Raw genomic sequence first — 12,933 nt, forward strand, 5'->3', positions numbered from 1 at the left:
TGTCCTGACCCAACAGAATAGCCGTGGAAACATTGTACACACCCTCTGGTCTCCCCCAAGGTCACCCCTGTAAGTAAGCAGCTGAATGTTGAGCCGCAAACCCTATCTTATCACCTAACCATTAGCATTGTCAGCATTGCAAGTGGTGCTAACATAGTTAACAAGGGGTTTTGCATCTCAAAAAGATGCCACTTCCTCACTGGAGAGACCAAGAAGAGACTTCTGCTGGCCAAGACAGCTACTTCAGGTTTAGCACTCTGCTAACTTGAATGGGGATAAAATGATTTAATCTCATGGCCCTTTTAGATGTTACAAATGTTATCGTAACGAATGGATTCAATTCTGATATTCAAACAAAACATTTTGCAGGGCTTGTGACGCTCAAAAAAAATTTATCCACTGACTTCCCTGGGGTCCTGGTGCAGAGCGGCCAAGGCTAATGTCAGCGAACCAGTGTGTGTCTATGTTTCTGCATGTTGACGCAAAGTCCGTCAGCAAAGCCAACAGAAAATAAAATGGAAAGTAAAAGACATTTACATCACAAAACATCAAAACTAAACCACTTCTAAATTGATAGGGCCTTAAAATACAATGCTAAAGCTCCCTGAGTCAATGGAGCGCTGGACCAAAAGGAAAGGCCCCTTGTATTTTGAGTCATTTTGCATTTGCAGTTAGGTGCCGTTTAATGGGTGTCGGGCTATCGAAAGCAAAATGAACCGTAAAGTAGCAGGCTTAATTTCCTGGTTTCAGCTTTGGTTTTGAGGAACATTCACAGGCTCTTTGGTTGGCTGATACTGAGTCGAATGTTTCCACCATCGCCCATTGATCTTTCATTTTCTGACTGGACTTTCTAAAAGCTGAAAACAATACCAATTCTAAAACGTCCAAAGTGACCACTCATAAAAGCAGCATCTCTCCCAAATGCACGTCGATGCATCAGTCTATGTCCGAAAGTGTTATACTGCTCAGACAGATTAGTGGACTCAGATTACATGCTACAGACAGACAGGCAGGCACACATCATATGCGCACACATGCACAGATCTCCAGACAGAGAGATCAGCCAGAGGTTATTTAAAGGAGGGGTCTGCGGATGTTGCATGTGTGTGTATGTGGAAGGAGCGAGGGGGCATCTGGGGAGGGGTTCTAATAAATTGCACAGATGTTGACTTTTTAAGTCAAATCCACATTTCGCTCGATAATCTCCACATCAGATACCCCCCACCGACCCCACCCAAACCAATCACTGGCACTCACAGAAGGGGGCCCCCCAGTCTGTGTGGGTATGTGGATTAACCCTCCATGCACTGCTCCAACCCTTACCACTCTTTTTTTTGCTTGCAATCCGCAGTGACCTTAACCCAGATATAGGGGACGGAGTTCAAATCCCTTGGAGATGGCTTACTGTACGCCACAACAACAACAACAACCTGTACTGTATATACATTCAAAGATGAGCCAAACCTCACACGCAACGCACTAAACCCCACCAGTTCCAGGAAAATAACGTTGCTATGATACTCTCAAACTTGTTTAGTTTACACCTGGTATGACTCCACAACCCCAGGTGTGTGTTTATGAGTGTGTTGGCACAAGAGCGATGATGAATAGCAAGCTCTAGATAAGGACACATAGAGGACTCCATTGTTCTTGTTTGTCAGCTTCCCCTCTCTCTCTATCTCTATCTCTTCCTCCCTCCTGTTCCCGCTCTCTCTACCTCATGACTGGGGTCATGACTCGGGTTCATAAACAGTCCTGGAAGGGGAACGACTCCTTCAGGAATGTTCCATCTTATCGATATGGCTCTTGGACGCATACAACAGCCTCTGTTGTTAGAGCACATATCATGCAGGGTAGAATAAAGGTTAGAGAAAGCCCGCCTTGTAGCTACAAGTTCATATCCTGGAGGAGTGTTTTAACTCCCTCTGTGTTTTTATGTGCATGACTGTTTGCTCATATACAATATGAGACGATACGAGATGAGACGAGACAATACGACACGAGACGATACGAGACAAGACTATACCATACCATACCACACCACACCACGACATACGAGACGAGACGAGACGAGACTATACCATACCATACCACTCCACACAAGACAATACGAGACGAGACTATACCATACCATACCACACCACACAAGACGATATGAGATGAGACTATACAATACCATACCACACCACACAAGACGATACGAGACGAGACGAGATGAGACTATACCATACCATACCACTCCACACAAGACGAGACGAGACGAGACTATACCATACCATACCACTCCACACAAGACGATACGAGACGAGACTATACCATACCATACCACACCACACAAGACGATACGAGATGAGACTATACAATACCATACCACACCACACCACAACATACGAGACGAGACGAGACGAGACTATACCATACCACACCACACCACACCACGACATACGAGACGAGACGAGACAAGACTATACCATACCACACCATACCACTCCACACAAGACGATATGAGACGAGACTATACCATACCACACCACACCACACCACGACATACGAGACGAGACGAGACTATACCATACCACACCACACCACACCACGACATACGAGACGAGACGAGACTATACCATACCACACCACACCACGACATACAGACGAGACGAGACGAGACTATACCGTACCATACCATACCACTCCACACAAGACGATACGAGACGAGACTATACCACACCACACCACGACATATGAGACGAGACGAGACTATACCATACCACACCACACGAGACGATATGAGACGAGACTATACCATACCGTACCACACCACACAAGACGATACGAGACGAGACTATATCATACCATACCACACCACACCACGACATACGAGACGAGACGAGACGAGACGAGACGAGACTATACCATACCACACCACACGAGACGATATGAGACGAGACTATACCATACCATACCACACCACGACATACGATACGAGACGAGACTATACCATACCACACCACACGAGACGATATGAGACGAGACTATACCATACCACACCACGACATACAATACGAGACGAGACTATACCATACCATACCACACAAGACGATATGGGACGAGACTATACCATACCATACCACACCACGACATACAATACGAGACGAGACTATACCATACCATACCACACAAGACGATATGAGACGAGACTATACCATACCACACCACGACATACGAGACGAGATGAGACTATACCATACCACACCACACAAGACGATATGGGACGAGACTATACCATACCATACCACACCACGACATTTGAGATGAGACGAGACGAGACTATACCATATCATACCATACGAGACGAGACGAGATGAGACGAGACGAGACTACACCACACCACACCACACCACACCACACCAGATGAGACGAGATGACGAGACGATTTTTCATCCTTTTATGTTTAAATGGAAGAACTCTATGTCCTACAAACTCCTACCTTGTGGTTCTTGCCGTGCCGGTACACCATCCAGTCCTCCCCGTTCGTGCTGACCTCCAGTTTGAAGGTCATGACGTAGTAGGACTTCTGCGTCTCCTTGGAAACAGCCCCCTGTGTGGCGATGCCCGTCAACACCTTCAGGAAGTGGAGGTCGACCTGGAGAAAGGAGCGAAAAGGAAATATCTTAACAACAATAAAACAGATCAGGAAAGAATAGAGTGATAGACGGACTGTGCAGATTGCTGTAGGGATTTATGGTGCTCAGGGCTGATGTAGATAACAGAGACAGACCAGCTGCTGTGTCTATCTGTCACACAGACAGCAGGGGATGGACGCCGACTGTGGCCTACTGCTGAGGAAGCTTAGGTGGTGTGTGTGTGTATGTGTGTGTCTGCATTGTCGTGTGTAAAGGGGAGGAAGGCTGGAGGCAAAGATCAATGGCGTAGTGTTCGGATGCATTCCTGAAGAGCGCCTTCATCAATCATAGGCTTCTCGGCGCTCATGTGTATGTCCACCTATGCATGCATACGCGTGTGTGTCTGAGACAGGAAAAGATTGAGAGCGCAGAAGCACTTCCTTATCATCAGTTCACAGTTCCTCCATTTCCTTTCTGCGTGTGTGTGCGTGTGTGTGTCCTCACTGTATATGAGATGCAGTTGCCCGTTGCATCTTCTCCTCTACAATGCTGGAATTATTCAAATTCAAAGTGAGCACTTTAAATCCTGACCTGTATATACTCTTTGTTGCTGTCCTCTGAAGGCGTCCAGGCGTTGTCATCGTTGTTGAGGCGGGCCTGGCGCGGCAACCAGCGGTTGTCATAGAAGGTTGTCGAAGCGGTGATCTGATCATCGCTGATCTTCCCTGACTCCATACCGAGCGCCATGCTACAGTGGAACGCTGGTGCAAGACAAAGAGAGAGCAGAGCGTTAATTGTGTATTTGTTAACGTGGCTTTACAGTGGGGATGGGAAATAAGCTGCAAGAAAAATAGAAAGAGGAAGGAAGCAATGATGAATATAGAATGGATGACAGATGCAAGAACATTTTCAAAGAGACTGAAAGGGAAGATCTAAGCCACATTTTATAGAGCTTGAAGACAGAGAGGAAAGCTAAATCCAGACAGACAAAGGGCAAAGTGAGACAGAGAGCAGCCCAACAGGTGACCAGAGGTAAATTGAGGTGAAGTTAATTTATATTCCAAAAGAAAATAGTATGACTCTGCTTCAGAGAAACCATGCTCTCTTAGGAGAGAGCAAAATAGACTGAGAGGGGTGAGTGAGATTTAAATAGCATTAAAGTCGGCAAAGCTGAAAAGATCGAGAGGGTAAGAGGAGTGGAGGATGAAGAAAGAAAGACAAGTGTCAGCAGAGATGACGGAGGAGAGGCTGTTGAAAGAGAGAAAATAGAGGCGGTGATAAGAACAGGTAAACAAACCGACACACACTCCGTAAAAGTTATCTGGCACTCACAGTCGCTGACTTCTTTGTGCGTCATGTTGTATCGGGCGGAGAAGCCGTCTTTGGCCACGGCCATGTCGGTGTGGAAGGAGAGGGACAGCAGGCCGGAGGACGACTGGATCTCTGGGGGGATTTTTGTCCCGCAGTACCGGCCGATCAGAGGAGACACTGTAGACACAAACATTGTCAAATACTTTTATTTTTTAAGTAGTTTTCAATGTCTTATTGCAATAAAAACACTTGATTTGATGTCTCCCTGTCTGTTCCCTTAGTTACGGTGTGTAATAACGGCCAGAAAAGTGTTTTTGCAGAACATTATAATGTCACAGTGAAGTTGACCTTTGACCTTCTAGGTATATAATTTCATCACTTCACCAGTATATCCTATTAAACATTTGTGTAAAATTTTGTCATAATCAGCATATGAATTCTTGAGTTATGGCCAAAAACTGGTTTTGTGAGGTCACAGTGACCTTGACCTTTGACTACCGAAATCTAATCAGTTTGTCCTTGAGCCCAAGTGGATGTCTGTGCCAAATTTGAGCAAATTTCCTCAAAGCTTTCTTGTGATGTTGCATTCACAAGACTTAGAGGGACACAAAGTCACAGTGACCTTGACCTTTGACCACCAAAATCTTATCAGTTCATCCTGAGTCCAAGTATACGTTTGTGCCAAATTTGAGAAAATTTCCTCAAAGCGTTCTTGTGACATTGCATTCACAAAACTTAGAGGGACACAAAGTCACAGTGACCTTGACCTTTGACCACCAAAATCTTATCAGTTCATCCTTGAATCTAAGTGGATGCTTGTGCCAAATTTGAGCAAATTTCCTCAAAGCTTTCTCGTGATGTTGCATTCACAAGATTTAGAGGGACACAAAGTCATAGTGACCTGGACCTTTGACCACCAAAATCCAATAAGTTCGTCCTGAGTCCAAGTATACGTTTGTGCCAAATTTGAGAAAATTACCTCAAAGCGTTCTTGTGACATTGCATTCACAAAACTTAGAGGGACACAAAGTCACAGTGACCTTGACCTTTGACCATCAAAATCCAATCAGTTCATCCTTGAATCTAAGTGGACGTTTGTGCCAAATTTGAGCAAATTTCCTCAAAGCTTTCTCATGATGTTGCATTCACAAGACTTAGAGGGACACAAAGTCATAGTGACCTGGACCTTTGACCACCAAAATCCAAACAGTTCGTCCTTGAGTCCAAGTGGATGCTTGTGCCAAATTTGAGCAAATTTCCTCAAAGCTTTCTTGAGATGTTGCATTCACAAGAACTAGAAAGACACAAAGTCACAGTGACCTGGACCTTTGACCACCATAATCTAATCAGTTTGTCCTTGAGTCCAAGTGTGCGTTTGTGCCAAATTTGAGAAAATTCCCTTAAGGCGCGTCAGAATGCCTCTGACTATGGCTGTAGCCGGCTGGGAGGCATAAAAACTGAGTAGGATCTGTTGTCTGAGTGGTAACGTTTGCTCCCAGCTGTCATCGGAAGTCAATATGACGTCAGACAGATGTTGGACTCCTTCACTGGACGGACAACAATGGCACTGGATGTTTAGAAGATGTCTGGATTTTAGTTACTTAACAACACATCTTAAAACCAACAAAATGTCAGAACTTTATGCCCACCAAATATCAGTCCACGACATTGGTGGCCAGCTGCACTGCTTTTGCTGTCCGATGCTACTTGCTCAAGTAAAAATGTGAACTATTTTGTCTTGCAGCCTCTTTGGAAGCATCTTCCCATGTAAGATACAAAGAGGAATGCAGGTTTCCAGTGGCCACGCTGCTTCAGTAAGTGTTGTCTAATGAGTCACAGCATGCGTCCCCCACATCTCTTCCTCCCATCATTCCTCTCGCTCCCTTTCCTCTCCTGTCCATCCCTCCATCTGCCATGTGTGTCTCAGCCAGGGCCCAGCAGGGAGATTGGAATCCCCCGCCTTAATGCAAGCTGCACTGGGATCAGCTGCAGACACACATGCACACATGGACACTTACACACACACCAGCGAGGATTACAATAGTCTCAAGAGTAGCTCCCTCACCAGACACCAAATTCTTCACCCTTCCCGTCTTGTCTCCCGTCCCTCTTTCACGCCCGAGGACTCGGCGTGCTGGAACTGGGTTACACTTTAATTTCCTCCTAATTCTCAACTTTGAATGGTATAAATTGTTTTCAGCTATCAAAGCTCCCAAATTCAAGGCTATAATTGGAATTTTAAATCCACTTGGATCCCTTTTTAGCTACTGAAAATAGAATAATTAGAGCAAATCCTCAGTTCTCCGCTACATATTTAAAAAAAAAAGAAAAAAGTCAGCGAGAGAGAGAGGTGGGAAGTGAACCAGTCGCCACTGCTTATGTGCGTCTCATCAACAATACCCTATGGCGGTCACTATCAAAGACCTTGATACTATTGTCAAGTGTTTTTTCCTTGCCACTTCCTGATCTCGGCCACTTTCACAACGCCCAGCACCTCCTACTGGATGCAAACAGATACTCATCATAGCCATCACTCTCACTCGCCGGGGGGAGGAAGGAAGTGCTAGGTGATAAGGACGGAGTATAGGGAGGATAGGAAGGGGGTGATGAAGGGTGTTATTATGGAGGGGGAAGAGGGGCATGGGAAAGGGCTGCTCCTTAGAGGTGTCCAGGCACTTTCAGCTCCCCGTGTGAAATAATGTTTCCTCTATGTAATGCGAAGGAATGTAAGGCGAGGCTGCTTACATCAAAGGCTGCTGAGAAAATTGAAGACTGGTATGTAAATTTCAATGTGGGAATGTGGGTGAGTCTGTATGGGCTCTGAATGTGGACATGAACGTAACATGTGTGCGATTTGTGCGCCCTCACCTTGCGGCAGGCCATCCCACACGTCCAGCCAGTCATACTTGCAGTCGCCCTCTCCCACCAGCAGGGGATCGTTCTCCAGGTCAAAGGTCAGGAACGTGAGGGTGATGTCCATGTGGGGCGGGGCGATGATCATGTAGGAGCACTCCAGATTGTGAGGGTATTTATCCGGGAAGCCCGGGGACTCGATCATGCCGGAGGAGCTGGTGAAATTGCGGAAGCAGAACTCCGACCCTGTGCGGAGAAAAGGATATTTAAGCAATCGGTCATATTAGGGGGAAGATATGGGCGTGAGCAATCGATCACACTCCGATATCTCATCTGACTTGCAGAGGGTGTTTCAGAGAGTCGTTCATCACTGACAGTGAGCTGGAATTTACAGTGGCTGTGGTGTTGAGACACACAAACACATGGGTTTATGATCACCGATGGAGGAGAAAATACACAGTGAGTAAATGCTCAAGTGGGCATATCTAACAATGCAGCGCATGGTGTGAGCCGGCTAATAGCTCTTTTTGTCAGTTGTATGCCACCAATCAGCTCCGCCCCTGTATTTGACACAAACAACAATATTTTCAACCTCTTTATTGTTCAACTACAGTTACTGCCTCGCAGTTGTTTGCCTCCATGAACCAGTCAAGTTGCAGTTATAGCTTACATCCATGTCTGAAAAAACATGGATGCCTCACACACATCTTCCCCCTGCTAGCACAGAAGATCTATACAAACAGCACAGTTTCAAGGTGTCATAAATTCAGTATCTGACTAAATGTTACCCCTTAAAGTTGAGTTGACCTTTGACCTTTTGGCTTTAAAATGTCATCACTTCATTATTTTATCCTTTTAGACATTTTGTATGATTTTTTTGTCATGATTAGCTAAAGAACTCCTGAGTTACGGACAAAAACATGTTTGTGTGGTCACAATGACCTTTGACCATCACCACCAAATTCTAATCAGTTCACTCTTGAGTTCAAGTGGACGTTTGTGCCAAATTTGAAAGCAATCATGACTTTTGACCGACAACCAACTCAAGACCTCCTTGAGATACTGCATTCTCAAGAATGAGACAGATGCAAGGTCACAGTGACCTTAACCTTTGACCATAAATTCTAATCTTTTCATCCTTGACTCAAGGTGGATGTTTGTGCCAAATTTGAAGAAATTCCCTCAAGGTGTTCTTGATATGTCTCTAGAATTTGACAGAAGAAGCCAAAGTAACCATGACTTTTGACCTACTACCACCAAATTCAATCACTTTTTCTCTGACTGCAAGTGGTCGTTTGTGCCAAATTTGAAGAAATTCCCTCAAGGTGTTCTTGATATGTCACGAGAGTTTGACAGAAAAGGCCCTAGTAGCCATGACTTTCAACCTACAACCACCTCGAGACCTCCTTGAGATACTGCGTTCTCAAGAATGAGACGGATGCAAGGTCACAGTAACCTTAAACCTTGACCATTAAATTCTAATCAGTTCATCCTTGATTCAAGGTGGATGTTTGTGCCAAATTTGAAGAAATTCCCTCAAGGTGTTCTTGGTATGTCGCAAGAATTTGACAGAAGAAGCCAAAGTAATCATGACTTTTGACCTATGACCACCAAAATCTCACTTTATTGTTGACTGCAAATGGACGTTTGTGCCAAATTCAAAGAAATTCCCTCAAAGCTTCTTGAGATATTGCGTTCAAGAGAATGGGACACAAACGAATAGACAGATGGACGATCCGAAAACGTAATGCCGCAGCTATCACCGGTGCGGAAGCATAAAAACAATAAAAATGTGACAGACTTGAACTAAAATCTGTTTTACTTTCAGAAAAGTCGTCATATTATGTTTGGTGGTTTTATTGTGTCCTCAAAAGACCCCATCGTCATATGTTACATCACATGAGTTGCTTATAAAAGGCTAAAGAGGGGACTAAACTGACCCCTGCTCTATTCTATATATTCAAAAACAAATATTCTCTCTCTTCACCACCTAGTCTTTTTTGCACACACACACACTCTCTCTCTCTCACGCACACACACACACACACACACCACACAAACGTTGTGTAATGGTTCTAAGTGGGCCCTTTGCGCCGGCTCCGCATTACCCATGCAGATTTATGCGCCCTGGGTGGCTCACCTTGAGCGGCGGCAGCTGTGTGGCTCAGATCATCTACCCATCAGCCACTGCTCCGCGGCCCCGCTAGGGAGCCTGAGTCACAGCCGAGTGTTTATGGGACCGGCGCATCAATGAGGGTGGCTGACGGGCCAGCACATGCACACACACACACTAAACATACAGGGGGCTTCACACAAATGTCACACACACGGGCTCATTCACAAACCCTGGGTATTCTCGGTCCATTCGCTCTCACCTCGAATGTTTCTATCTTTATATCCAGGCTATAAACAGCAGGTCTGTTTAATTGTATCCTTTCTGTGTCACTATCTATTTTTACGCTCACCAGGAGGGCAAATATCTTCTCTGTGATAAGACTGCAGGATTTTCATTAGGTCTTTGTTTAACTGCACATGTCAGAGACGCCTGCGGTTGTGGCCTTTCTAAACCAACTAATGCCACTTAAATCACTCGTATTCTTGCGGCTATTTATAAGTGCACTTGCAGTGGACGCTGGTTTTTCCAGCTTCTCTCCAATTACAACTGATAGAGGACACATTTCATTACATCTCCCCTCGCCAACTCCTAACTAGCATAAGGAAAAGAGTCTGTTCCTGCATTATTTTCCCATCATAGAGTGTGCTGGAAAGCAGATAGGGAGGCGAGGGTTGAAGAGGCTCAGGGGAGAAGCTTTCTGGTGGATTTCAAAACCTGGGAAAGTGAGGTTGCATGCAGCAGCACTGCGTAGTCTCAGAGAAGTGCCAGGCGGCGTTTGATAACCAGATACATATTCGTAAAAGCAGCGTTTAGGGAGCGCGGGCGTGTTGACAGCGCGTTCCTTCTGCAGCATTCCTCCAAGGCACCAGTCCTTATTATCAGGCAGCCCTATAAAAGCTGAGGGGTCGACTGGCTGCTCTGGCCCTCCCCCGTCTACACTTGGTTAATGGCAGAGAACTGACCCCAATCAGCGCGGAGGAAGAGCCTGTCTGTGTTTCTCACGCTTTGTTTTTCCCCAGCAGCTTCTCCGTGTCTGTTTCTCTCCCTACTCCCTATTCTAACGCCGCGTGTCTCACATGTTTTCCTCAGCTCATGTATGCGCTAATGTATTTACATGTACCTGTCGGTCTGTCGATCTACTTTGCATACATGAGCGTATGTTGTTGCCGAGGATGTTGACACAAACGTACCAATCTTCCCCCACGTGTTAAAGGCGGCAGTCAACCTCGTGTCGACTCCCACGCATCAAAAACACCCGTGGATCATCTGCCTTCATGCTAGGAGCCTTCACACATACACAGACACACACAACCAGGCATGTTGAAATATGACGGTAATTTACAGCAAGCTACAGGCGATATCTCCCCATCTTCTCAACTACTGACCTCACCTCTCTGTGTTTTTTGTGTGTGTGTGTGTCTGTAGTTACTGACAGTACGGCATACACTGGTGTAAATGCTATGACTCCATTAAAGGGTTAGTTGTGTGTGTCTTTGCATGCCTTTTCTTTGTGCATGCTTTTTATTCAGCCCCTCACATGTTGATCTTTGCTGCCGGCGTGTTTGTCTCTCCGTATGACTCCTTCTGTGTGTCTGAAGGTGTGTGTGATGGCTTCACAGCATGTGTGAGACCCAGTAACACACTGGCCTTGTTTCTTACTGGGTCACAGTGCAGCAGTCTGGAGTCCCACCGCCGAAAAAACTTCAATCTCAGCACAGCTTGACGCCATCGCCTCCGAACACACCGCTCCGTGTGCTTTACACATGCAGAATAGTCGCTTCACACGCTCGCCGCTGCCACGTGCCAACGCCGTGTGCACGCATGTGTTCATGCATTTGCGTGTGCAGCCGTCGCAGTGTATGCATGAGTACCTTCTCTATGCGTTCGCGCTCATTAGTTCACAGTGTATGAACACGCCAAAAACAAGTCCTTGTTACTACCTCCCTCCGTCAACCCTCAACCCATGTCTTACACACACACACACGCTTGCCTTATGCAGGGCCCCGGTTGGTGCTTGCATCGCACCATGAGCTGCCATTTGGCAAGAGCTGTCTGCTGGCAACGACTGGGAGGTCATGGTGTGAGTGTGTATGTGTGAGTGTGATGCAGGGGGGGCGAGTTGCTGGGTAGAAACCACTCGACTCTTGCACATGAGTGCCTGATGTAGTAGCGACTCCACATGTTGTGTCAGGGCAATCCCCCCCTCCCTCCTCCTCCTCCTCCTCTCTTCCTCTCTCATCCCTTCCTTCGCTCCCTGTCTTCTCAGCAGCGACACGCCGAGTCTGTGTTCATTCACTCTTTTAACTCTCTGTCTTGTCTGCCGTCGTCTCGCTCGCCCTGTCCTCGGCATGCAGCTCTCGCTGAGGGCGCGCAGTGTCTGCTGCACATCAAAACCGCCTCACCCTACGCTCCCTACCTGCCTGTCTCCGTCTGACATGCATCTGCTCCTCATGCACACTCTGGTGTAACCCTGCTGGAGCACAGTTCCAGATTTCATTGAAGAAAATCTCTCCAGAGGAAGGGCGTGTGCATGTGAGTGTGTGGCGGAAGCGGCGTGCTACACAGCGGGTTGAAACCGACAATAACAACAACTATATTGCGAACAAGAAGAAGACCCAAGAAGAGATAAACAGCGTTGTTGGCGTGCCGCGGCTCGACACTTTTATGGACCCAGGGAGACATGAGGCTGAAGCAGCTTTATATAGAAAGGAATGCTCCTTCTGAGTCACGTATCACACTGATGCCTCTGTTATGTGCTGTGGAATGGAACGCCATCATCAAGTTTTTTAAATCCCCAGCACAAAAGCAGCAAACGCCAAAAAAGCCTCCTGCTGCTCGTGATCAAAGTGTTTGTGCAGCTCGCTATTTCCTTATTCATGCCCCGGCTGATCACGCCTTATTATTTCATTTTGAGACACGTTCACTTCATCGCTGATCAACGCTCCTCGCACTCATCCAGTTTATTTATTCATGAATTTAATTTACCTTTGCCAGTTAATTACTTGAGTCTAATTTCAGCATTGGGATGAATCG

The 12,933-nt window shown here is 46.2% G+C and overlaps 1 protein-coding gene across 2 annotated transcripts in view; it reads right to left on the reverse strand.

The window, feature by feature from the left end:
- The window catches only part of nrp2a (neuropilin 2a), an 82,894-nt gene that overhangs the window by 39,327 nt on the left and 30,634 nt on the right, over positions 1-12,933 (reverse strand). For both annotated transcript variants that reach the window (XM_033615528.2, XM_033615529.2), the window contains exons 4-7: positions 7,800-8,030; positions 4,953-5,108; positions 4,212-4,381; positions 3,485-3,640 (exon numbers count right to left, since the gene is read on the reverse strand). In XM_033615528.2, coding sequence (XP_033471419.1) covers positions 3,485-3,640; positions 4,212-4,381; positions 4,953-5,108; positions 7,800-8,030 — 713 coding nt within the window. The remainder of the gene's footprint in view (positions 1-3,484; positions 3,641-4,211; positions 4,382-4,952; positions 5,109-7,799; positions 8,031-12,933) is intronic.

The sequence above is a fragment of the Epinephelus lanceolatus genome, chromosome 24 (genome assembly GCF_041903045.1).
Source record: "Epinephelus lanceolatus isolate andai-2023 chromosome 24, ASM4190304v1, whole genome shotgun sequence".
NCBI lineage: Eukaryota > Metazoa > Chordata > Actinopteri > Perciformes > Serranidae > Epinephelus > Epinephelus lanceolatus.